The sequence below is a fragment of the Mus caroli genome, unplaced genomic scaffold, assembly GCF_978045245.1.
Source record: "Mus caroli unplaced genomic scaffold, Mus_caroli_1 scaffold_4, whole genome shotgun sequence".
NCBI classification, from domain to species: domain Eukaryota; kingdom Metazoa; phylum Chordata; class Mammalia; order Rodentia; family Muridae; genus Mus; species Mus caroli.
The window spans coordinates 84,237,671-84,262,729 of record NW_028227259.1 but is presented as its reverse complement, the minus strand read 5'-3'; the positions used below and the strand labels follow the sequence as shown (position 1 = coordinate 84,262,729).

General features: G+C 35.2%; 1 protein-coding gene across 31 annotated transcripts in view; it reads right to left on the bottom strand.

The window, feature by feature from the left end:
• The window catches only part of Adgrl3 (adhesion G protein-coupled receptor L3), a 778,447-nt gene that overhangs the window by 96,803 nt on the left and 656,585 nt on the right, over positions 1-25,059 (bottom strand). For all 31 annotated transcript variants that reach the window (XM_085836782.1, XM_085836789.1, XM_085836791.1 and 28 more), the window contains 2 exons: positions 9,804-10,013; positions 7,274-7,494 (listed from right to left, as the gene is read on the bottom strand). In XM_085836782.1, coding sequence (XP_085692908.1) covers positions 7,274-7,494; positions 9,804-10,013 — 431 coding nt within the window. The remainder of the gene's footprint in view (positions 1-7,273; positions 7,495-9,803; positions 10,014-25,059) is intronic.

The window sequence follows — 25,059 nt, the reverse complement described above, 5'->3', positions numbered from 1 at the left end:
AATTTTTTTTTTTTTTTTTTTTGGTTTTTTGAGACAGGGTTTCTCTGTGTAACCCTGGCTGTCCTGGTACTCACTTTGTAGAAATCCGCCTGCCTGGGATTAAAGGCGTGCGCCACCACGCCCAGCTACAATTTTTATAATCATCCTTAATTCACAGGTTAGTAGTGGTGAGGTTGGTAGTGGTGTCTAGATTTTATTCTAATCTACCTGACATCAAGGCCTCTACAAGAGGAAAAAGATAAGTACTAAATAAAATAAAAGTTGTAAATGACTTGATAAACACACATTCTCATCCAATGGATGAGAAATCTACATGCTATATATAATACATACATATTAAAACTTGTCTTTAGAAAAATACCAGAATTCTTTCAATATGTTGTCTCTTAAAAATGCATTATTTTGTACTTTACTGAGTGGCTTTAGTGAAAAATAATTCACATATTTGATTATTTTAAATTTATTTAATAGTTGTAAAATTGCCAGAATAATCAGTGTTTTTTAGTCTATCAAAACCCACATTATGTCTAGATTTTTTCCCTGCTTTACAATATCCCATCCCTCTTGACTATCCTGCAGCTAGAACTTATGCTGCATATGTACTATAAATAGTATCATAAAGTATATATATTCTTTTTGATAGACCTCATTGAAACAAAACAATATTTTACAGTTTATCCATTATGGAACACTTAATATTACTTTTTTATTGAGAATAATATTCCATCATATAGTTGTATCACATTTTGTCTTTTTAGCTGTTGATGATATAAGGGGTCACCATTGTTTAGCTATCCAAAACAATGTATGGGTTTTTGCATAGATCTATGCTTTTCTGTGTCATTGGGTAATTATGACTTGGTTGGTGATGTGAAAAGAACTTGTTGTTTGCTAAGGCTGGTCTCAAATCCCTGGCCTCAAATTATCCATCCTGCCTCCAAATACTAGGACTACTAGCCCGGCCTCTATACCTAGCCAGGAAAAAAATTAACATTTTGAATGGTTCCAACTGCTATGTTTTAACTTTTAATATTATTATCTCTTTTATTATTGCCACTGAGTAGATGTATACATTTTAAATTACACAATCACCACTAGAGGTGAAATGACAGCTGTGGACATTTTTTAATTTCTTTTTATCTAAAAATAACTCAAGTACAGTGTGCTACTTTAGTATAGTTCATTGACTTTATAAAATTTGCAAGAGAGTGGTCCTGATTTTTGATACAATTCTGGAATAGGTAACTCCTTCATAGAAAATGTACACTCAACCTAGCATTACTTCATATGGTATTAGCTTCATTCCAATGACTGGACTCCTTGGTAGGAATATGGTGACACCATAAAACCTCAGTCTTCAATACATAAGCACAAAAAAAGCACGCTTAAGGATGTGACTAAAATAATATTTAAATGTGCATGTATTCTCCATATACACACTGTACAAGTGTGACCATGTTATGTCATTGAAAAGTACATCTTCATTGGCTATACTATTTCATATGTCCAACCTAAGTCAGATGCATGAGCTGATGACATAGAAGTTTCGTGTCAATTAAAATAAGAATGCTTTGTGATGTGCTACAGTGATTGCACAGAATACTACTGCTGGTTAAAAGACAATATTCTGAGGGGGTTTAGCTGATTAGAGATTGTGAACAAATTTATAAAATAAACCCATGAACAAAACTACTGAATACTGCCAAACTCAATGTTTGTCAAGTCTCTCTTTGATGATACTATAATGTAATTGGAAAATACTATAATGTACTGCCTTTACAATAACCAGTGAATACTATTCAAGCTACATGGTTATACAAGCTATTTGATAAACTGAAATAAAGACATGTGTGGGGTTTTAGTTAACACAGATTACAGCTTTACAATTATTCTTAAGCCAGGGAGCTATGGAGTCAAATGCAAAGATTCATAGGTGGCTTCACAGTGACTTTTCAGATTGCAGTGTGATGTTAACTCTTTTTTGGAGCTTGGCTCTTTTCTGTTATCCATGGGTTTCTGATTGGTTATGTTCCTGATTTAGTCCATGTACCTAGAAGCCCTGTATCAATTTTCCAGGTCACATGCTGTCTCTTAGCCTAGACTCTAGCTTTACCCCATTTCAGTTCTCTTGCTCTTCTTGGCCCTCATTTCCGACTCTTTCCTCTTATCCACTCAGGATGCTATCTTTTTGGTTGTACACATGAGATTATGATAAAGGTCCTAAGGAGACTATCAAAGTTACGTAGGCTTTTAACTGTCTGAGCTGTTCATATTTTTGTAATATTTTGATAAATTTTAAAATGGTCTGGTTTGATTTCAGGTGATAAATTTCTAGTATTTTGAACTGGATTTCAGAACAGTCCTGTTTCAATTATTGTTAATCTTCATTATAATCATGTTCTGACTATACCCATGGAATAGTTTCATTGAATGTCCAGAAGAATAAAAGCATGAAAGATCAGAGATAATATATACTCATTACTCTGACCTGTAATCCACTAGCCAGGGGTTATGTTTTTTAAAGATTTTTGTTATTTAAATGGATTTTTAAAATGTTGTGATATTGTGTCCAAATGTTATTATGAGTATATTTTCGAGTATGTGTCAATTATACTAAAATATTTTATTATACAAACATCCGAAGATAATGACTCTTTTATAAGCATTGCAAATTCATGGCAAACTAAACAACACCTTAAGATGAAATTATGTATGCTTGGTTCATGAGTATGTGTTCTGTACATAATAAACTCAACAGCCTAATAACATTTCATAGAAAAATGCATCATAATCCATCAGCCAGATGGATTATGATAGTTATCTCTATCTGTATCAAAATAACATTGATTTTGCCACAAGACAATTTTATCTCTAAACTTGCCATCAGTCTCTTTCCTAGAAATGTAAGCTGCTCTTATTAAAGGGTTCAGATGGACACCTTATTATCACCATAATGAAATGCAGTAAAAGGAGGGAAAACAAGAAATCTACTATTTAAATTACATTATAATACTACACTACGTTAATTAGAATTGTTCAGGATATACTCAAAACATTAAATTAGAATAAAAGTTAAGAATCATGAAATTCCAAAGACATAAACATTTACTTTACAGAGAATAATAAGCACAGCCAGGAATATCTTTGATTTCTGGGTTATCACAGTTTATATTAGACTAGACTATCAACAGTTTTATTTTTTTTTATAAATCAGTGAGTGTATCATAAAACATAAGATGTACATGAAAATTGAATTTTTTTAGTATCTTCTGCCATTTTATGAATAGTTATAGGCATTTATTTTTTAATTTATTTATTTTTATTTTAATGTGCATTTGTGTTTGGCCTACATATACGTCTGAGTGAGGGAGTTGGATCCACAGGAATTTGAGCTACAGACAGTTGTGAGCTTCCATGTGGACACTGGGAATTGAATCTGGGTCCTCTGGAAGAACAGCCAGTGCTCTAAACCTCTCAGCCACCTCTTCAGCCCTTACAAGAATCTCTTAACTGAAGTTTTTCCGATATCTTCCAAAATTTTGCTTTGCTGCAACATTCCACAATAAAGGGGAAAAATGTTACATAGTTAGCAAGTCAGTGAAAATCAGAGGGACTAAATAAAACGTATATATCTGGAATAAAGTAAAAGCAGCAGTGAGCAATTCCAGGAACCGTGAAGATAGAAGACAGTACATACCACGTTACAGAATGCAGAAAGCCTAAACCTGAAGTCAACATTCAATGCCCTGGCTAGGGATATAGCTCAGTGATAGGGTGGTTGCTTCGTATGTAGCAAGCCAAGTTCAATCTCTGAACCACCAACAAAATTAACTAATTAAATTCATTCATTTTAATTTTATTTAAGAAGATATCTTAATTAAGTCCAAATGGAAATATGACACATTCATGGCAGCTATTATCAAAATAATAGCTCCTTCATAATACTTGAATCCTTAATAAACAAGATGGTCCTAGGCAGATATTTGGTTCAATGAACTCATCAACCTAGAAGATAAATACATTCTCCCCACAGATCCTGGCGTCAACTTTGTGAACAATTTTTATATGTCTAAAATAAACAGTAAAATGCTGCATTCCTGTCTATGATGGAGTTTGACCGGAATTTTCTCTATTTTTCCTTTCCTCTTTCACTTATCTTTTGCTTGGAAAAAAGTCATAATTGTATAACTGAGCATTTAACAATTGTTTAGAATCATGCCTGGGAAGTAAATTATCCTCTATTCCCACAGACTAATAATGCCAGTAAATGAGACCTACTAGTCATGGGGCAGGAAATTAAAATAATTGTGGCCAAGGCTTTAACCAAGTCACTAGGGACTGTATTATTGATTCTAAGAAGACAGATCTCTACTCTCCAGAAAAATGACATCTGTTTCAAAATGAATGACGGAGACACAAAGGACACAGTGGACTCGGTCTGGTAAAGGAGGAAAATTTACAAACAACTCAGGACAAAAGATAAATATTGAACCAAAAACAAACAGAAAAGCAGAACATTCGGCAAGCAAGATGGGACTGCTGAAGAACACTATTGGAAATTGTATAAGGTCACACATAATGATATAACTCAGCTTAATGTCTTAGGGGGAGAGTGCATTAATTAAAATGCAAAATTCTGTGACCCACGGGGAGTGATTGCTAATGGGCTTCTTTATGGTTTGATGAAAATATTCTAAAATCTGTGGTGATGAGTGTCTAACATTAAGCACATATTAAAACCCTTGAAGAATATACTTCAAAGGAGTATATTGTGGCTTGTGAGTTATATCAATAAAGACATTATTTGGGAAGAAAAAAAAAGAGCATATGATGAGTCTAATTCCTCTCTCCTTAGACATCTTTAGAAGCAAAGTTGGACACAGCATTTTGCTCATTGAAGTCCCGCGATAGTGATTGGGACCGGTGGAATGAATTCAGATTTGACTGAAATCTACATCAGACTTGGAAATAATTTTCACATTGAGACAGATAACCTATCCTGTCCCTGAATTTAAAAAGAACACCGCATAAATGTAATGGTCTCCTTTTAATTGTATGAGTGGTATCTGGGCACCACATGTTCTATTTTAACTACACTCTCACTAACCCCGGTGTCTTCTTTCTGTCACTCCCTCTTTATAAATCTCCATTTCTGGGAAGCAAGCTTCTTTATTGCCAGCATGTTCAGGTTGCTGGTGGCTGGTGGAAAGCCATGAAATCTCTGGCTTGTTAACGTCTCTACAAATTGATGTTATCCAATCTCGTCTGAGCCTTCACTGCTGCCTCGAAATCCTTTTATGAATGTCTAATTGGCTCTTTTCACACATTTTCCATAGACTTCACCTTAAAGCTTTTCAAATCTCTTGTCTTCTTACAATGACCTCTCCACTTCACCCCACCACCACCCCCACACACACACAGAAGTCAGCATCTTCTGCCTGGTGAAACTGTCCCAATGCTTAGAAACATACAGGACTCATTCCTTCCTACATTTCTCTCCAAAGACAAAGGCAATTTCACTGTCACAGAAAGAAATCCAACTGCAATTGAAATAAACTCATCTCTGTGATGATAGACAAGTCAGGATGAATGTGCTTAATTTTCTCATCTATAAAATTTATACCACAAACATGGTGAATTCTAGAGCTATTTTCAACACATTCAGTTAAGGTCATTCTAATGTGTGTGTATATATATATATATATATATAAAAGCATCCTGGGACCCTTCCTTTCCTGAACAACCTTGGTACACTGACTACAAATTCAAACAATAATCACTTTTCTCTCCATTAATTCCCTGTCAACTGGAGTCTTCTCCGCCTGTACGTTCTTAAGACTTCATCCTTCACAAAGCCCTCCTGTATATTTTGTTGTTGCTGCAGCTTTATTTCGTATCGTTTTGTTCTGCATGCTGGGCAAGCACTCTGACACAGAACTGGAGCCTCCCCGGCTTGTGTGACACCATTTCAGAATCCCTCCATTACTTTCATCACATAAACCAATAAATTCAGCAAAATTACTTCAGGGTATAGATACTATCTGAAGCCTTTGATAACTTGTTTTTTCACACCTTCCAATTTGGCTGGTGCTTCTAGCACTGTCTTGAGATAGCTGTTGCAAGTGACTTTCTGTCTCCTGCTTATCCTATTTGAATTATCTTTGACATAAATCACCACTGGTTCTGGAAGGCTAACATGAACCCTTTTCTTATTTTCCATGACATTCAGTCCCAAGGTTCTGTTTCTATGGTTCTGCTTATTCTTCTCTGCATTTATTCCCCCTCCTCAGTGTAGCCCTAAAATGTAGGTGTTTCTTCAAATAAATCTTTCATTCATTGCTTGACAATCACTGTTGACAAGAAGGCATTTTGAACTGAATAATTTTCTTTATTTTAAAAACTATTTATTTTATGTGGTGGTTTGCCTGCATGTGTGAGGATTCGAGATGCCCTGGAATTGATAATGCAGACAGCTGGGGAAAATCAAGTAGGTGCTGGGAATTAAACGTGGGTCCTTGAGGAAAAGAAGACCAATGCTCTTAGCAGTTGGGGCTATTTCTCCAGCTCCAATACGTTCTTCTTTTTCATTTTCTTTCCCCTTCCTCTCCCGCAACACCGCCCATTTGCTAGACTGGGCTTTTCTGTGTAGCCTCAGCTATCCTGGAACTTGCTCTAGAGACCAGGCTGACCTCCAACTCAGAAATCTGCCCGCCTCTGCATCCTGAGTGTGCTGGACCCTGCCTGAATGTCTTTCTTTTCTCCTGTATTCCTCTATATTCTTTAACAATTTAAAGATATAATGAAATCAAACTGTATTACTATAGTCTGATAATGATATAGAAAAAGAGAAAAGAAGAGCAAACTTCTGCTCCTGCAGGTTTCCTGTCACTATAAAAACTCATCTAGGACTAGCACTGGCATCTGTGAAGAAAGACCAACAATGCCAGCAGAGACTCTCTGGTCTGTTCTCAGGAACAGTTTTTGATTGGTGTGCACATGGCTAAATACTCTAAAACATAATATAAAATTATCACACAGTTACTTCAGGTTGTTATCTAGAAACATTACGCTCTTCTAAAATAGCATCACAGTTTAAAAAAAAAATTAACTGCACAGCAAATACCAAGCTATACATTGAACCATACTCTCAGTTGCTTCTACGGTTTCTTTAGTGGCTGCTTTGAGGGTAAATCCACATCGAGAGATTCCAAAGCTTTTACCTTGAGTAGATCTGAGAAGGGGAGAGAAGAAAGGCAGCAAACATTCAACTCACACTTTGTCTGTTCCGTAGCTCCTGTAGTCCACGGCCGCAGAAACGGCCACGATGAGCGCGGGCATCCCATAGCCAACCAGATAAAAGTACTTCCTACGGGAATGCTCGCTCTCAAAGACCTCCACCAGCATGATATACAGCTGCACCCCTTCTAGAAACATCCAGGTGAAGGCCGCCAAGAAGAAGAAATGCAAAAGAGCCGCGAACACTGCACAGGCAATCTAGAAAAAGGAACCCAGGCTTCAGTTTCCAAACAAGCACAAAACTATTGCCCAACACAAAACTAACGTAAGTGGCTATCAGCCCAGCAAATATAAAAGAGGTTTGCAATAGGATAATCTGGATAAGACCCTTGGGAGTATAAACATGAAAATGAATTAAATATAACCTGCTTGGACTGCTTTTTATCTTAATTACAGCTTATGGCTGACACCTTATTATAAAACAAGGGAAATCATAGCATTTATGGGGAAAAAAGAAATCTATTAAAAGCCCAAAGATAATTACCACTGGGATTAGGCTCAAAATTTTTAAAACTTTCTACTTAACATTTAAAGATTTTTAAATCTTTAAAAATGAAAGTGATTGTTTCTATAGCCATAATCCAACTGCTTGGTAGACTAAGACAATGGAATTGAAAGTAGCCTAAAGTTCAACTCTGCTTCAATTAAAAAAATAAAAATAAAAAAAGAAGGAAATAAGAAAGGAACAAAAATAGAGAAAGAAGAGAAAGACACAAAGAAAAGCAGAATGATGTCAAAATTGATCTTTTCTGTGTTTCTTCCGAACATGGATTAATATGTTGGGTTTTCTGTATAGTTTTTTTATTGCAACTGAAGGGACTAGACATGAGCTCTGTCACTCTCCTCAATATCTTCAGCTGTAAATGAAAATAGAAATAAATAAAGTGCCAAATATGATGTGAAACACACACACACAGAACACATAACTAGTAAGAAAAGGAAGAAACTTTACTGAGTAACACGACCCCTGATGACCCCTGCATTTTTTTGTATCAGTCTCCATCTTTATGTTGTTCACCAGAGAGTGGTTTGAGGCAGTATCCACTGCCTGGTAAAGTTTATCATAAGATATTAACATTGGGGAATTAAAATTCAAATATGATTCTACGTGAAAGAAACTATCACTATTTTAAGTAGAGGTTAACTAAAGAATAGGATATTTTTCTCAAAAATAACACAATTGTTCATTTAAGGATTTCTAAGGTTAGGATTTCAACTATAATTTTTTTTTTAATCATAAGGCTTTAGCTTGAGGAGGAAAATGTGTTCTTTGATTGCTTATTCATATATATGCATTTATAGGGAAAGCAATTGCATTAGATATATGCTAACCAATTAAAATATATTCACCATAATTGTATCCTTTGCAGTCATTAATCATAAAGGCATAATCATAGACTTGAAAACTGCATTCTATTCTACGGTACATCATGCATATGAATGCATACTGGAGATCAGCATTAAGTGAGTGAATTATTTATCATACCCACAAGTATTCTGAAAACAACAAAGTAAAGTTTTCCTCCCTTTGTGTTTCTAGTCATGAGAATTTATAAATGTCTGAACCAATGCATGGATTGTTCATTGATGCTGTGAATGCAAAATAGCATGGATACTTTTGGAAAGAGTTTGGCAATGTCTTCCCCAAACTACATAGACCTTACCACAGAGCCCATTAGCTATGTACTTAATAGGCTTGAATTATTAACCAGGAAAAACAAAACAAACTAAAAAATGACAAATAAAAACAAAAAAGGCACAAATTGAGCACACTGAAATGTTGATAGCAGTTTCATTCACAATTGTCAAAAAACAAAAGGCACTTCAGCGGGGATATCTAATATTAAAATCGTAGAATATCTACAAGGGTAGATATTTTTCTGTGTTAAAAAAAAGCTATTCAATCATAAAATGATATGGGAGAAACCTAGTATATATCAGCAAGAGAAAAGAACCAGTGCAATAAAGTTATATAGTATATGATCCCAATAATACTGGGGAAATGCAAAGCCATTGGAGAACATAAGAACAACTGGATGGCTAGAGGAGATACAGTGATGAACAGAAGAAATACAGAGAATTTCCAGACAGTAAAATATACTGCATATGCAATAAGAGAGAATGTGTGTGTGGGGGGGGGTCTACAAAATACATAGCCCCCAGTGAATTCTAATGTAAACTATGAACCATGGATTTACAGTAATAAAGATGTGTCAATCCTTCCTCATTAGTTACAAATGCACCACTCGGGTAGGAGATGTGGGTGACAAAGGATGCTATTCACATGTGTAAGCATGAGTTATATGGACAATCACTATACTGTATGAAAACCCAGAGCTTGTTGTAATAAAGAAATAGAAATTTGCACCCCATCTGTAAGATGTGAAAATCTCTGTCTGTGGACTAAACCAAAGTAACAGTCCTTCTCAGCATGGTCTTTCCCAGTGTAGAGAGTCTTACAAAGTGAAAATTGTGAGTAGCCTTTTGCTAACGGCAATATAGCTTACTGGTTGGTCGGTTCTGTTGATTCCAATCAGGAAGAGCAGTTCTGCCACGAACAGGCTGATGCAGAGGTTCTTGTGAATGGTGTTACGGTCACTCTGGAGTCCCCGGAAGAAGCAGAATGTGAAGATGCAAATCAGGAGACAAACAAGGGACAGCAAGATGCCAACCCACGTGATCACATCCAGAAGAAGATCGTGGACTGCATCACTGTGCTGGAGACACAAAAGGGACCATAAGTTGCCTTTGTATGTGAACAGTAATCAGTTCTGGATTCAGAAAGCATGATTCTAGGAGAACACTAAATATCCCTTACACTCACAACAAATGTGAAAACTGAACCACTCGGGCTTTCTATCCCATTAAAGCATGTTATCTTTTTTGCTAAGAATTTACTTCGAAATTTGGAGGTGTCAATAAAATTCATTAGCTTCATTCTTCCAGTACATAAATAACTGAACCAGATCAATGTGACTCTGGCTAAAGATTTCAAGGTCAAATTGTAGATTTTAAAATCATCAACAGACTTTTAAGTGTATAAGAAATGTAAATAAATAAAATATCAAATAAAAAACAAAAAAGAATGTATAACTCCTTGTACCATTGATGATTTATCATAATTTTTAAATCGACTTCATAGAAGTATGCATTTAAATAAAAAAAAAACCCTGTAGTTAATTCTGAGGAGTAGCTACATATCTCATCTGTACCACATATTTAATGGAACGTTCTCAGGTATTGAGGATATCCACAGGACTTATATTCACATTGGATTGCTTTAGCATTCATAGTAACATGTCAAAGCAGTCACTTGAGTTGAGAAACAAAGTCTAGAATAGTCTGTGCATGGCCAGTCCAGTCTTATTTCTTGGGTTCGCTCAAAGCCATTAGCAAACCCCTTCCAGCAAAGGAAAAGTTAATCATCAAGTTTAACTGATGTAATTCTAAAAACATGAAAAATATCAGACTGACTCAGAGATAGTTCTCAAAAATCTAACTTTACAGCCAGGCAGTGGTGGCGCACACCTTTAATCCTAGCACTTGGGAGGCAGAGGCAGGCAGATTTCTGAGTTCAAGGCCAGCTTGGTCTACAGAGTGAGTTCCAGGACAGCCAGGGCTAAACAGAGAAACCCTGTCTCGAAAAATCAAAAATCAAAAAACAAAACAAACCAACAAACAAAAAATTCTATCTTTACTTTAAATGAAGCAACCAGGCAGAGGGCCTATACAGTAAATCACTTATGGAAAACTGGCAAGGATATTAGATTGGCCAGGAGATCAGTTAAAATTTAAACCAATACCATTTTTTGTCTGTGAAGATCATACACATAGTTTTCTTAGTACACATGAATACCAGTGCCAGAGGAGGCCACAGACATCATATAGCCCTGGAAGTGGAGTAATAGACAGTTGCAAACAAACCTACAGGGATTTTAGGAGTAGAGACTTGGGGTCCTCTGCAAGAACAATATGTATTCTTAACCAGAGTCATCTCTCCCTTCACACACATGCTTTGCAATGAAAATTCCATAGTATCTTCTACATTAAAATAGCCAGATTAAAAGATTAGTATTAGTTTTCATTCTTTCTGTGTTATTTTATTCTTTGAGTTGATAGTGTGAAAAGCATGAAGATGAGCTTCCTTGAAGCAAGTCATTATCCCAGAATCCGCATCGCATCACGTGCACCTGAGCGCTTTCCCCTTGCCAGCTGTACTTACACGGGGTCTTATTTCATGAAGCCCTTCCCTAGAACTGACTGTGAAATTGGTTTGAAATATTCCTGCATAAGTCGGCTCTACTTCCCAGGAAAATCACAAATCATGAAAGAAAACTAGGTGAAGTTTTGTTTGAAATGCTTTGTTCTCCTAAAGATATTACTAAAACAGCCCTGGGTCTCTGATGGTTAAATGACTTTGTAGTTTGTGAGTGGAGAGAGGTTGACACTGCCTGGTTCCCAGAACAGAGAGCTACTTGCTCTCACTTTTCCTCAAAGGAAAGAAACTGCTGGAGTAACAAGTCCTGGTGTTTAGCACAGCAGTCTCCCATGATGGGAAAATGGCAGGAACAATACTTTCTCAAGTGTATCCTAAAGACCTAAAGCACTAAGGAAAAATAGAGGGGGAAAGTAAAAACCTCCCACCTTTGTTTGCCTGGGTGGTTGTATTATTAGAAATGTATTTACTTGGTGTCTCTGTAGACCCTTCACAAGCCCATGCAGAGTTGTTGAGAAAAGAATACCAGATTTCAAAATGTCAGCAACAAAAGTACATAAGACTCAAGCACAGAACAATAAAACCTGGTGATTAACTCGCCCTTAGTGTTGTCTCTCTGGGAAAACATTAACAGCCATCAAGGTGTATGTGATACAAGGGTAAACACCCTTTGATGCAACTCAAAATTTAAATATTATCAGTATGATAAAGGGAAAAGAGACAACAGACAATAAATCATTCTAAGAGATGTAAGCATAAGCATATAAAAAGCCATGTTTTAAACAGTTTGCCATGATAGAATTTCAAGAAGGTAGTGATAAAATGTGTGTGTGTGTGTGTGTGTGTGTGTGTGTGTGTGTGTGATAAACAAACACTATACTTCTGAAGTTTGGGGCTTGTAAGCACTCAGTTATTGGTAACAAATATTTCAATCCTTAGGCATCTATCATGTTAGAGTCATGTCCCAAATTATTATATGTGCACATAAGTAGTATTATATATATAATTCTTTATAAATATTTGTTTTTTAGCCATTTGATTCCCATTCTTTTGAGACCAAATACCTAAGTCTTAGAAGCTGAGGGATTTCAGGTGAGAAGCCAGCCTAAGTTAAATAGTCTGTCTCTCTATTTCTGCCTCTGTCTGTACCTCTGTCTCTGTCTCTCTCTGTCTCTTTCTGTCTCTGTCTATATCTCTGTCTCTCTCTGTTTCTCTCTGTCTATCTGTTTCTCTGTGTCTGTGTGTCTGCGTCTCTCTTTCTCTCTCTCTCTCTCTCTCTCTCTCTCTCTCTCTCTCTCTCTGTGTGTGTGTGTGTGTGTGTGTGTGTGTATGTGTGTAAAAAGGAAAGGAGAAGAGAAAGAGAGATAGACAGAGAAAAAGAGGGGACACTCAGGGCAGAGAGATATAAAATCTGGAGCTCATCTAATCCCAGCCTGTGATGTCTCCTACCTAAATAAAGATGAAAGTAAGTTAAAAGTCCTTCTAAGGATTATAGAGTGCTGTAAGAACTGAACCCTTGGGGTGGGAGAAATTGATTTTTAGGGATTAAGAGCATTAGCTATTTTTCTGGAAGACCTGGGTTCAATTCTCAGCATTCACAAGGCAATTCACAACCATTTGTAACTCCAGTTCCAGGGGGGTTGATACAGTATTCTGGTATCTGTGGGCACCAGAAATACACAGGGTATACTGACATACATACTGGTAAAATCCCTATACATAAATTCAAATCAGGAAGAGGAGGAGAAGGGGAAGGAAGAGGAGGAGGAGGGGGGAGGAGGAGGAAGAAGAGGAGGAGGAGGAAGAAGAGGAGGAGGAGGAAGAGGAGAAGAGGGGAAGGAGGAGAGGGGGAGAAGGAGGGGGGAGGAGGAGGAGAGGAGGAAACAACTGCCCTATTTGACAACTTACTTTCCTTACTCTTTTTATTCTAGCTCTGATGGCCTGTTCTGTTTTGTTATGTGAAATATCTAGTACATTCCAACCCCAGGGTTCTAATTTTATTTGCCTGCAGCCTCAGTTCCCTTCCAGAAGAAATTCATGAGGCTTGTGTATCAACTTTCATTTGCATGTCTCCTCAATTATTGGGTTTCTTTTCTTTTCTTTCTTTTTGTTTCTTGATTTCATTTATGTAAAATTATAAATATCATTCTCACCTATTGCTGTCCCTAAAATACATTCTCTGTAGTGTTTAGTGTTTATAAAATTATATAATTTATAGTTTCTAATTTTTGTATTCCTCACTAAAAAGTAAGAATCAAAGTAATAAGATGGTTCACCTAGCCATTAATTTGTTGCTTCATTCACCTAGCCAGAGCAGGGAGAAGTATATGGGAGGTGTTAAAGAGAAAAGAGAGAGAAAGAGAGAGAGAGAGAGGGGAGAGAGAGAGAGAGAGAGAGAGAGAGAGAGAGAGAGGAAGAAAGAGAGAAAGAAAGAGAGAAAGAAAGAAAGAAAGAAAGAAAGAAAGAAAGAAAGAAAGAAAGAAAGAAAGAAAGAAAGAAAGGAAGGAAGGAAGAAAGAGAGAGAGAGAGAGAAATTGGGAAATGTAATTATAGTCTACTTACAAAGAAAAAAGAAAAAGAGAAAAGGAAAGGAAAGGAAAGGAAAGAAAAGAAAAGAAAAGAAAAGAAAAGAAAAGAAAAGAAAAGAAAAGAAAAGAAAAGAAAAGAAAAAGACACAAAATATAGCTCATGTCGCTGGTCTTGGAAGAGACCAACATGATTCAGTAAAGTTTCAACTGAATGCATATTGTTTTTGTTCTCCTAAAGTTGAAAATCAAAAGTCGAACCTTCATGTGTTCAGGACTATCCACCTCAATTTTAGGCTGTCTGAAGCCTTGTCTACATAGAAGCAAAGCAACAAAGTTTACAATTTACTGTGATTAACAGCAAAGTGGTTCTTTTCCCCATAAAAATACTAGAATTTTTTGCTGTTTTCTTGGTAGAAAATTTAAACTATCAAAAGTCTACAGATTTGATATAGAATGAGTCTTAAGTATAAAGTAAGTATTATTTTGATGCCAAACATTATCATAAGTAAATGAATTATCTAATTTCAACTCACTAAATTTAAAGTTTCATGTGTATCATTAGTACTGTTTAGGGAAAACTGTCAGAATTGTCCATTCCATAATATTTGAAAGTAGTATATTTCAACATTAAATTGTGAATTCATTTCTATTTATAACTTTTGCATAATGAACAGAAATAACGCAATTTCAGGTATAGATCCTTCTTTATACAAAAATAAGCATGCAAAACAAAGACTTAGATGAGAAACTTGCTGAAGGGATCATAACTCAGTGAATGTTGCTGCAAAGAATACTCAGAGGACTAATAAAACATAGAAACAAGACAGACAAAGAAAATTCTTGAAGAAAACCGTCTTCCTATGAGAAGATGGGAAGACAGTCTCTGAGGAGTATGATAAAATACTCAACAAGATATAGTTTCAGGAACTTCAATGACTCTTTTCTCACTTGTTAGAAATTTTTACATAAACATCATTTTTCTCTTTTTCTCCGACGTTTCTATTCATAAGGGAAGTGACAGATACTTCCATAAGAGTTAGAGAAAATTTCTGATTTTTCTTTTAATTTGATCTCACCCAATCTGCTTCTAAATGTCACAAAGGACAGCTCGGTGAGAATGAAAGGGTGTAAAAGGACAGCTTAGATGATGTCTATGAGTCTATGAACAGCACTCTGACCATGTATAACTCAAATATGTCAACACATGCAAACATCCAAAGAATGTAAGTCTGCAGACATGAAACACGGAGATGAGACGTTTGCCTCATGGTTTTAAAAAGAACTCAAGCTGGAGTACAGTAACACTTGGTATGAGTGTCTTGAAAGTACCAATGCTATTTAAAAAACAAGTTATTAGCACAATATATAGACTTTTCAGTACTCTTCACTGAGACTACACCTTCTTCCTAGATGAGTTAGACACTGAATTACTTTGATTCTCTCCAGTTTCTTCTTTAAAGAAATATTTTTAAAGAAATGTATCCCTGCAACATTCTAGCATATGTGAACAATGAGACAGTAAGTATTAAGAACCTGTTTTACATTCTACGCACAGTTACATTTTAGTATTATCAAACTGTCTTTTCAACCTATTTTGTTCTGAAATATTCAGAATACTGCTAAAATGTCATCATTTTTCAACAAACAAGGATATTTGCTTCTCATGTCTTCATCATGAGATGAAACATGGGTTGGAACTGTAGGTGTCACTGAAGCCTATAGAATTCCAAAAAAAAAAAAAAAGTCTATTTTCTGATAAATGTAGTTTGGAGTCTCTTAAGTTCCTGGAATTTCTCTACATTTTGGGAATCAAGTCAGCAAGCACGAAGGTCACCTCACAGGCTTATGGGAGACAAAGGGCTCAGTGGTCTGAAGCAATGGTTTCTTCTGTAGAATAAGATGAAACTCACAGTTGAGCAGTCTAGTGAGAAGGGCGATAGGATAGTCTTTCCTACTTCTTTATAGCAAATTAAGCAACTAAGTTCACTCCAGACTTTTATATTTGTATCAAATACAAATCAACATTAACATATTTAAGCTTTACTCTCAAAAGAGAAACACTAGCAAGTTAGATGCTAGAGAGAGACATTCACATAGAGCTGCCTTTTAGATTAAAAAAAACCTCAACAATTTCTTTTTACTTTAAAGAAATATAACTTGATGCTTTGATATATCTGAAATTATCTTACAGTGAATTAAAGAATAAAAACATAAAATTCATCTTATTCTGAACTAGAATCACAGCTACCATAACAAAGGAAAAAGAGAAAAGAAAATACTTTATTAAATGAGAAGGAAATACTACATTTCTCTCACTGCTGCTTTACTGGTGTATAGGAGAGGATTCACAGCAGAGTGACCAGCTTCCCTTCTTGCTCAGCACTGCATGAGTTCTTATCATCGTATTTTACATCCTGATAAAATCTTCATCAGATCATAGTCTCAGATTTCAGATATGAGGGCAGAAGTTTGAAATGTATAAAAATCATTCCAATAGCCCAGAAGATAGATGAGGCTCAGTGCCATCTCAGAGTTAAGTAGATGAAGCATTCGCCTCTTTTGAGAGACTCAGGTTAGTTTTGCCCTGATAATTGGTTCAGGTGACCCTGACCAAAGTTTGTAATCCCAGGTCATGCCATCTGCATCATCCTGGGGGAGTGACGTCAGAGGGCAAATGTAGTAAGTGGTGAGCCTGAGTTCAGCCTTGCCTTTACTTATGAATCAGGCACTGGGCTTTGTGTCAGACCTGAACTGTTTTAGCTTACCTTTGGGAATATTATGAGTGGTTTTTTCCCTACAGCTCAATTATGAAAATGAGTGATCAAATTATCAAAGCTCAAATGACTGGATGATAAAAGAAGACTTAAGACTTGCTACTTTAAAGGTAAATGGAAGAGCATAAAAAACTCCAGAAGGAAGAAAGTCAAAGGCTGTGCATAGAGTATAACATACGAAACGAACATGGCATTATGTATAAGGTAGACCGTTATATAAAACCCTCCTGGAGGCTGCACTCCATAGATCTTGAATATGATGCCCAAGATTGTGTAACTCAATCAAAATTTTTTATTCTACCCCAAAAAGACACTAACTGTTGAAAGTAGTGGTCCTTGAGTTATCTGTATTTGCCACTAGAGTATTCATTCTTGATGGTATAGGTCTCTTGTTGTTCTGTGCATTTGAGCGGTCTCTTAATATCTGTGAATTTACAGAATATAATAGTCTAGAGGTGAAAGGGAGGAGTGATGATAATCAATATGGTGGAATTTTTTTCCAGTGGAGTTGGGTTTTTTTCACACTTAATTGAGTGTTTTAAAATTATTTCATGTGACATGTTGAGCCACAGCAACAATTATGATTCCTATAATTCTATTTACTGCCTATTCGAGTGTGAAATTAAAATCTACATGTATTTCTATGAGGATTTTAATAAAAATTTTAAATGTAGACTTAATAGCTTGGAAATATAAATATTTGACTTTTCTGTCATCATAAATGGCTATTGTAAAACTATAAGTTCTGAGAAATTCTTTTTAGTCAATGACTTTCTAATAAAACATGTTTTGCACTTGCTAAGTGATCTATACAACTTTACACAACGACCAAAGGTAACATGATTTGCTCATCCATGAGGGCCCATGGTAGAACTTTTGGTCATTTTTCAATTGCCTCAGAATGTACAGACACACTTAGAATTCAAAAATTCTAGACATGGAAGTAAAAGTGTCTGCTGAAACATATCTACAAGATGTCTCTCAGTGCCATTTAAGGAGATGGTGCAGTAGGAACTTTCTGTAAGACTAGATTCTCAAGATGTGGTATGATTGATATCTCCCTAATTTTGAAATACTTGACAGATAAAAGTAAAGAAAAGTTATAGTACATGCTTGGTTTAAAAAAAAAAGACACGTAGAACCTGGAAACAGCTGCACTGACTCCTGGGTTTTCTGATGTTCTGTATTAATTTAGAAGAAAACACATATATTCACAGAATACCTCATCTTTTAAACTGTAAAACTTTCCTAAAGAAAAGGGCACAGAAGTTAATGAAGAATTTCTCATTTGCTACTCAAACAAACAAACAAACAAACAAAACCAAACAAAACAAAAAACATGTTGGCTATAGTAAAATTAAGGCTTTAAAACTGTTATTCCTAATAGGGGTTTAACACGTATTAACATTCATTGAATATGGCAGTGTGTTCAAACCATAGGTGTTCATAGACTTTCAGATAACATAGTTGTTCATATTTCCCTCCCACAACCCAACACTCTGCAGATCTTCTCTCACACTAATTAACATCAAATTCTCCCTCCCTCCCTCCCTCCCTCCCTCCCTCCCTCCCTCCCTCTCTCCCTGTCCTCCCCCCTCTCAATAAAAAAGCAAACAAACAAACATGATTGCAAGAAGGAGAATGGGAAGGAAATACAAAGTTTCATTCCTAACCAAGAACCCATTTATAACTGGTGGCTTCTGGGGTTAAAAAAATCAGTTTTCTTTAATGAAAGGACACTGAGTATATCAATCACATTTTGGGGTAGCCTCATGCTCAGGAATAGTTGGCCCATACAAAAAAGACTATTATCATATTAATCAAAATTATCAAAAAATATTTAACTGAAAACAAAATTGGATTAGGAGTGAAAAATGGTAAGCTTTCAGTTCAGGTAGTAAAATTCTGTTTGAGTCCAAAATATTATCCACCAAACACTGGCAAATTCAATATATGAATATTTCTTGCATTACTGCTATGTGTTGTGTATTGATTAGAGCAATGCAAATGTAAGCATGCACATAAACATATATTCATCTGGTTTCCTTACCCATAGTAACTTCAGATAAAAGAAAAGAAATAATTAGTAGGCTTCCTTTTTTCCATTGCCACTAATAAACTTATCATATTTTATGCAGAATTGGGTGCTTCGGATACTAATCTTAAGGACAAGTATCCTCTAAGTTTAGTGACAATAAGTGAACTAGCAGTCATTAAAAAATAATATTATTATTAAAGGTTTCATGGTTTTTCCAGGCAGCAAATAGTTCACAATAAATCTGTAAATAGAAATATTTGCACATTAATGATATGAAGAATAAATTGACAATACACAAAGTGCCTTAATTCAGAAATGTTTTGTTTAAATTAAAACCAAACTTATGCAAGTTGTCTTTTATGTGTATGTTAGTAAGCTATATAAGTAACCACTCTGGAGAAACTTGACTAATTCCTCTAGAGCCCAATAGTGCTCTAGTTTTTTTGTGTATTTGCCAGACACAGTAGAATGAAATAGGTCAGAAGAAGTAAATAATAATCAATGAATAACCTCCATGCTAAATAAAGCAGACTCTTGGGATTTGAAACCGAGTGAAGTTAGAAGACACTTCAACTAGATCCTACTACAAACAGTATCAACAAGGAAGATACAGTTGTTTTTTTTTTTTTTTTTTAAATATTACTTATTCTAAGTGTTGGTTTATAACTGCACTTAACTATCTTGGTGCTGACCTTAAAAGGATTCACAGTGTTCATGTGTTCATTCACATTTTGATAAGTTTAACAGCTATTTGCAGTTGTGATAACATCTTGCCTCAAGTTTGATGATTTCATTGTGAAAGATAATCTGTTCTTCTCAAGTCAAAGCAAAGTTCTGGTCTAAACTTCACTTCCTGAGCAAGTGACTTGAACAAAGCTGGATATGCATTTACTTAGAAACTGGGTTAAATGCCCCAGTACAGGGGAACGCCAGGGCCAAAAAAATGGGAATGGGAGGGTAGGGAAGTGGTGGCGAGGGTATGGGGGATGTTTGGGATAGCATTGGAAATGTAATTGAGGAAAATATGTAATAAAAAAATATTTTAAAAAAAAGGGTCGCAGCATTAGGAAGGCTGAGAATCACTGCGTTAATTGCTGAGCTATCTTTCTGGACTACCCCTTAATCAATATTTTCCCTTTTTCTAAATATGAAAAATTACAACTTTTACCAGGTAAGTTTCTTTCCAATTAACTGTTTTTCTCTAGAGAAAAGAAATTTCCAAGGGTATTCCATTGTTGATTTGTTTTCAAAATAAATGTGTGTGAGCAAGTTCACATGCAAAAAAAAAAAAAAAAAAAAAAAAAAAAGAAACTGGGTTAAGTAAGCCTTGATAGGTAACTTCTTCCAAAATCAAGAACTTATTACAAATAGAGAATAAAAAGGAATGGGTGAATAGTAAATCAAAATTTGGTATTTTCAGAAAAGTTAATAAATAATGTTAAGAAAAGCTTTATACATTTTGCTATTTAGTACCTAAAAGCTTTCCTAAGGGAATTTTAGAAGTAAAATTTGTATCACTGAATCCGTTGATAATGTGAAGAGGAATGCTCAAGATGACTTGCCTCAGATGACAAGAGCATTTCCTGAACATCAATATCCTGACTCTATGCTTTCTTATTTTTCATTCTTACTCTTATTTCCTTGAACCATAAATGTCAAAAACAACAGTAATGACAATGTTGCTGCGATGCCGTGGAATAATTACAGTAGAGCTGACACTACAGACAGTGCACAATTCCTTATCACCGCAGCTGGAATCATACTATGGATCCTTCCGACAGCTGGAACCCCTGCTTCACCACCTACCTATGAAAATAGCCATGGTTAATGACTTTTTCTTATAAAAATATTTCTCAGTGCAATTGTAAGGACACCACTAGCTGATTTTAAGCCATGCTTGTCAATGGAGGATGATCTAGACTAAAAGTTGTTGCTTTAGGGCCTAAACTCATGCTCTCTGTGTAAAAGAGAGAGAGAGAGAGAGAGAGAGAGAGAGAGAGAGAGAGAGAGAGAGAGAGCGCACAGCCATTTTTAATTAAAAATGTTTCTATAACCTAGGGCTGGAAATCAAGTCAAGTGGGTTATTCATTTATATATACATTAGAAAATACACTCCTAAAATAGTACAATTTTATTTCATATTACCAAAACTTCATCTGTTTCAGTTTGTTTAAACAAATGTCCTTGTTTAAAATGTCATTTTTCTCTAAGGCATCATCACCAACTGGCTAACCCTCCCGCCTACATCCATGCAGCAGCTCCAATGGCCACTTTAACAAGTGTCTTACAAATGCTGACACTGTTGATTACTTGTCCATCTAAGAGACAGACTAAAAGGGCTTGGTTTGGTTTGGTTTGTTGTCTTTTGTCATAATGACTTAAATCAAGTATCTGTAGGACAAATAAAAGAGTATACACCCCATAAAAAAGAACTTCATCTTAGAAGGAAGTGACAATGTTTTTAAATATATTTCCATGTATTCCTCTTAAGTACAAAAAAGTTCAAAATTCTCATATACTTTTACGATTTCAACAGTCATTCATACACCATAAATTTAATTAAGCGATTAGTCATAATAATATTAATAGGGAATACTCGGGACACACTCCTGCCTACTGTACTTTGGTATTCTATCGTGTTGAATTCTTGCCATGAGTCAGAGTCCTGAACAATTTTGACTTTGAAACACTGAACTAAACACAAGCCATGGGCTCCATCAAATGACTTTTTCAGGCATGAGAAAAGCAAAGATGAAGAATAAAATGAATTAAAGAGCCAGAACAGATTAAAATAATGTGTAATCCATGAGCAGTTCCCCTGAGGGGGGGGAAGCAAAACCCAATAATTCTACTTGAAGAATGCGGAGATTTTATACATTAATTAAACAATAGATAATGGATTTGCTTTATCGTGTCTTTCAGCAGAAGAAAATTTAACATATTTACCAAAGGATTTAGGAATGAATGTAGTATTATGTTGTCATGCATTCACTTGCAAAAATCTAATAACACATCAAAAAAAGAAACATGCATATATACCAGGGTAGATATGTGACATATTTTAAATTTAATTAGAGAAAAAATTCATTATTTATCAACTTTTCTATTTAAAAAAAAGTCTATAAAATAATAGAGTGACAATAATAAAAAAAAAATTAAATAAATGTTCTTTTCTCATCCTAATTCTAAACCTGAGAATGTGTCCTGAATTACAAGGAGAGACCTGGACAGCCAAAGCTCTGTCCCTAAAGGAAATTATTTCAAAAAGATATAGCTCCTGCATGTTCAGGGATGCTAATAAACTGTGCACCTTTTCTCCACTGCCAGCACAGGGTATTTCCAAACATGACGGCTCCTCTCTGCTATAGCACAAGAATACAGAGCAATGTTTCTTAGACATCAGACTCCTGACTAATCTTGATATATAGGTAAGACACTAAGTATGAACCAAACAACAGTGTGCAGTGTGACAAAGGTAAATAGGAAACACAGTACAAAATTTTGTTCAGTAGGAAAAATCGAGCATCATTCTTTTTGTTTTAAAAGATTGCCTATTTTAAAGATATAGTTACTAAAGTTGGTAATCTAGTTTTACATTTTAAAACCCTTTTTTCATGAAACTTTCTATATTTGATAAACATTATACCTGTAAGATTTCTAGTATTTTGTCTTAAATAAACACACTTGGCGCATGTCTTTAATCCCAGCACTTGGGAGGTAGAGGCAGGCAGATTTCTGAGTTCGAGGCCAGCCTGGTCTACAACATGAGTTCCAGGACAGCCAGGGCTATACAGAGAAACCCTGTCTCAAAACAAACAAATAAACAAACAAACAAACAAACAAAACAAAAAACCCAACAAAAACAAAACAAAACAAACAAACAAACAAAAAACCCCACACACTTAAGCACTACAGGCAAACTATGATTTTTCAGTCCCTACATCCACCTTCATCTTGCTATACAATAGCCATTAAGTGAGGAAAATAATTTGGGGAGTATCAGTGTGCAACTTCAAATATTATACACTAAACATTTTATTTTCCACTAATGCAGCACGCTTACTAAGCTAATAAAGTAACTTTTCTCTTTGCACTTGAAAGAAGGAAAATTCTCCTTTTAGAGAAATAAGAACTCTTATGTGTCAGCAGAGCTTTACACTATAAAATTGCCTCTTTTTTCTTGTAACTTAAAAAAAAAAACTCAATTTCTAATGTTGATACACAGATGCTCTGGAAGGGGATTTAAATTTTCAGACAGGTGATATGGTTTAGGTCCTGCTTAGCAAACATGAAGACTGGGGTTGCATCCCTATAACCCATGTAGGGAAGGAGAGAGCTTAGTGCTGTGGGGTTTCCTGTAACTTTCCCACATGTTATAACATGTGCCCACACGTGTTATAGCATGTACATACTCACACACCCATAACCAACACAATGACAAAACTTAGTAATACTATCAAGTGTAAGTTTTAAAATCAATATGTAAATAAAGGCTTACAGGTTGTCATTGCTTTAAATGAATGGACACTACATTAAGAGCAAAATGTGCAGTGGTTTTCTTTTTCTGTTTTCGCTTTTGTGTGTCTTTATTTTTGAGGCTATGGAATGGAGAGGCAGACATTAGAATTGGGGTGAGACAATACCATAAATTTATGGAAAAATATGCAATAATCAAATTAAGGATATGAAAACATTTTATAGATGATGAAAATAAATGTCAGGTTGAACTGATATGAGAGGATACAGACCATTTTATTACTAAATCATTAAAAAAATGAAAAACTGGGAAGAGAAAGTTACTAGAAATAAGATTTTCATAATCTATTCTAAAGCATTTGTTAGGTTTTTTAACAAAACCACAGAATAAATGTGAATTCAATTAGTTTGAAGCAGATTAGATTTAGTTTATATCCTTCTCAACCTCTACTAATCATGATTTTATACTCAAAATAATTTTTTTATTTTTTTCACTTTTAAGCTTAATGGATATGTCTTAATATATTACAAATGCTATTTCTGTTTTGTATAAAATTATAGTCCCTAAGTTTGTAAAAAGATTATTTTTGTGTTTAAACAAGAGACAATGAAATATTTTTGTAGACAACAAAAGCAGAAAGGCCCAAGTGCAGTTAACCAGCTGCAGCTGTGTTGTCAACTTGGGGTATAGAGTAGTAATTTGTAAAAGTTACAAGAAGATGAGAGACTTTTTAAATGTCACTCTAATTGACTATTGACAGAAAATTATGAACAGTGGTTGATGACTTGTGGTCGCTAATTAAAGGAAAGCTCCTCATAGCACCAGCATTATTAGTCTAACAAACCATCCTAAAAACAGAGATGATGACAAAATCAAACAGAAAGCCTTTAGGTTGATTCTCAGATCATGCAGGAGACAGAATGGCATTCACTTTAGCAAATTCTAGTCATTCAGTCATACTCCTTAACAGAAGAACTCACAGTCCCCAAGAGTCATGCCAAGACTTAAGTAAGTATAAGTAAAAGAAGTCATGTATAAAGTACTGGTTATATGTCAAACCTAAAATCTTTACATTTGAATGGTTATAGAGATGTCTAAAAGTGTAGGCTAGGAAATGCTAACATCAGTGAAGCATTACCAACAATAATTTGGTTTTCCACCATAACTTATGGTATGACCTTATTGCAAAGACACCAGATACACTGGTGACAGGACATGGGGAAACTAATTTGATTCTGACCAGGAAGTTTTCTCTCTGTTGGCTAACCTGATAATACTAAAATGGCTATACAGGCTAAACATCCATATTTAATTTTCTTACAAATATAAAACTATATGCTTAGAAGTGCTTTATTCCTTCTATTGTCTGTTTAAGTAGACATTTGTGAAATCTTTCTCAGCATCATATTCAACAAACCTTTATCACATTTCTCCCTGGATAAACTATAACTTTCTTAAGGCAAGAGGCCTGGCTTGTCTTAGTCCACATTGTATTTTTTGCACGTACGGGAAATGTGAAATTTTAAACAAAGAGCATAAGGAAGGTAGCTCTGTGTAAACATAAGACCTGTACTGTGCTAGGTGGAAGGACCAAAGATTTTCTCTGTGACCACAGCACACATGATGTGTTTGGGAAAGTTTCACACAATGTAAGCTACAGGAAGGACAGTTAAGAGGAGAGGTCACAAGTTGCTAATAGAAGTCAGCATTTGTGAATTTGTTTTCAATAA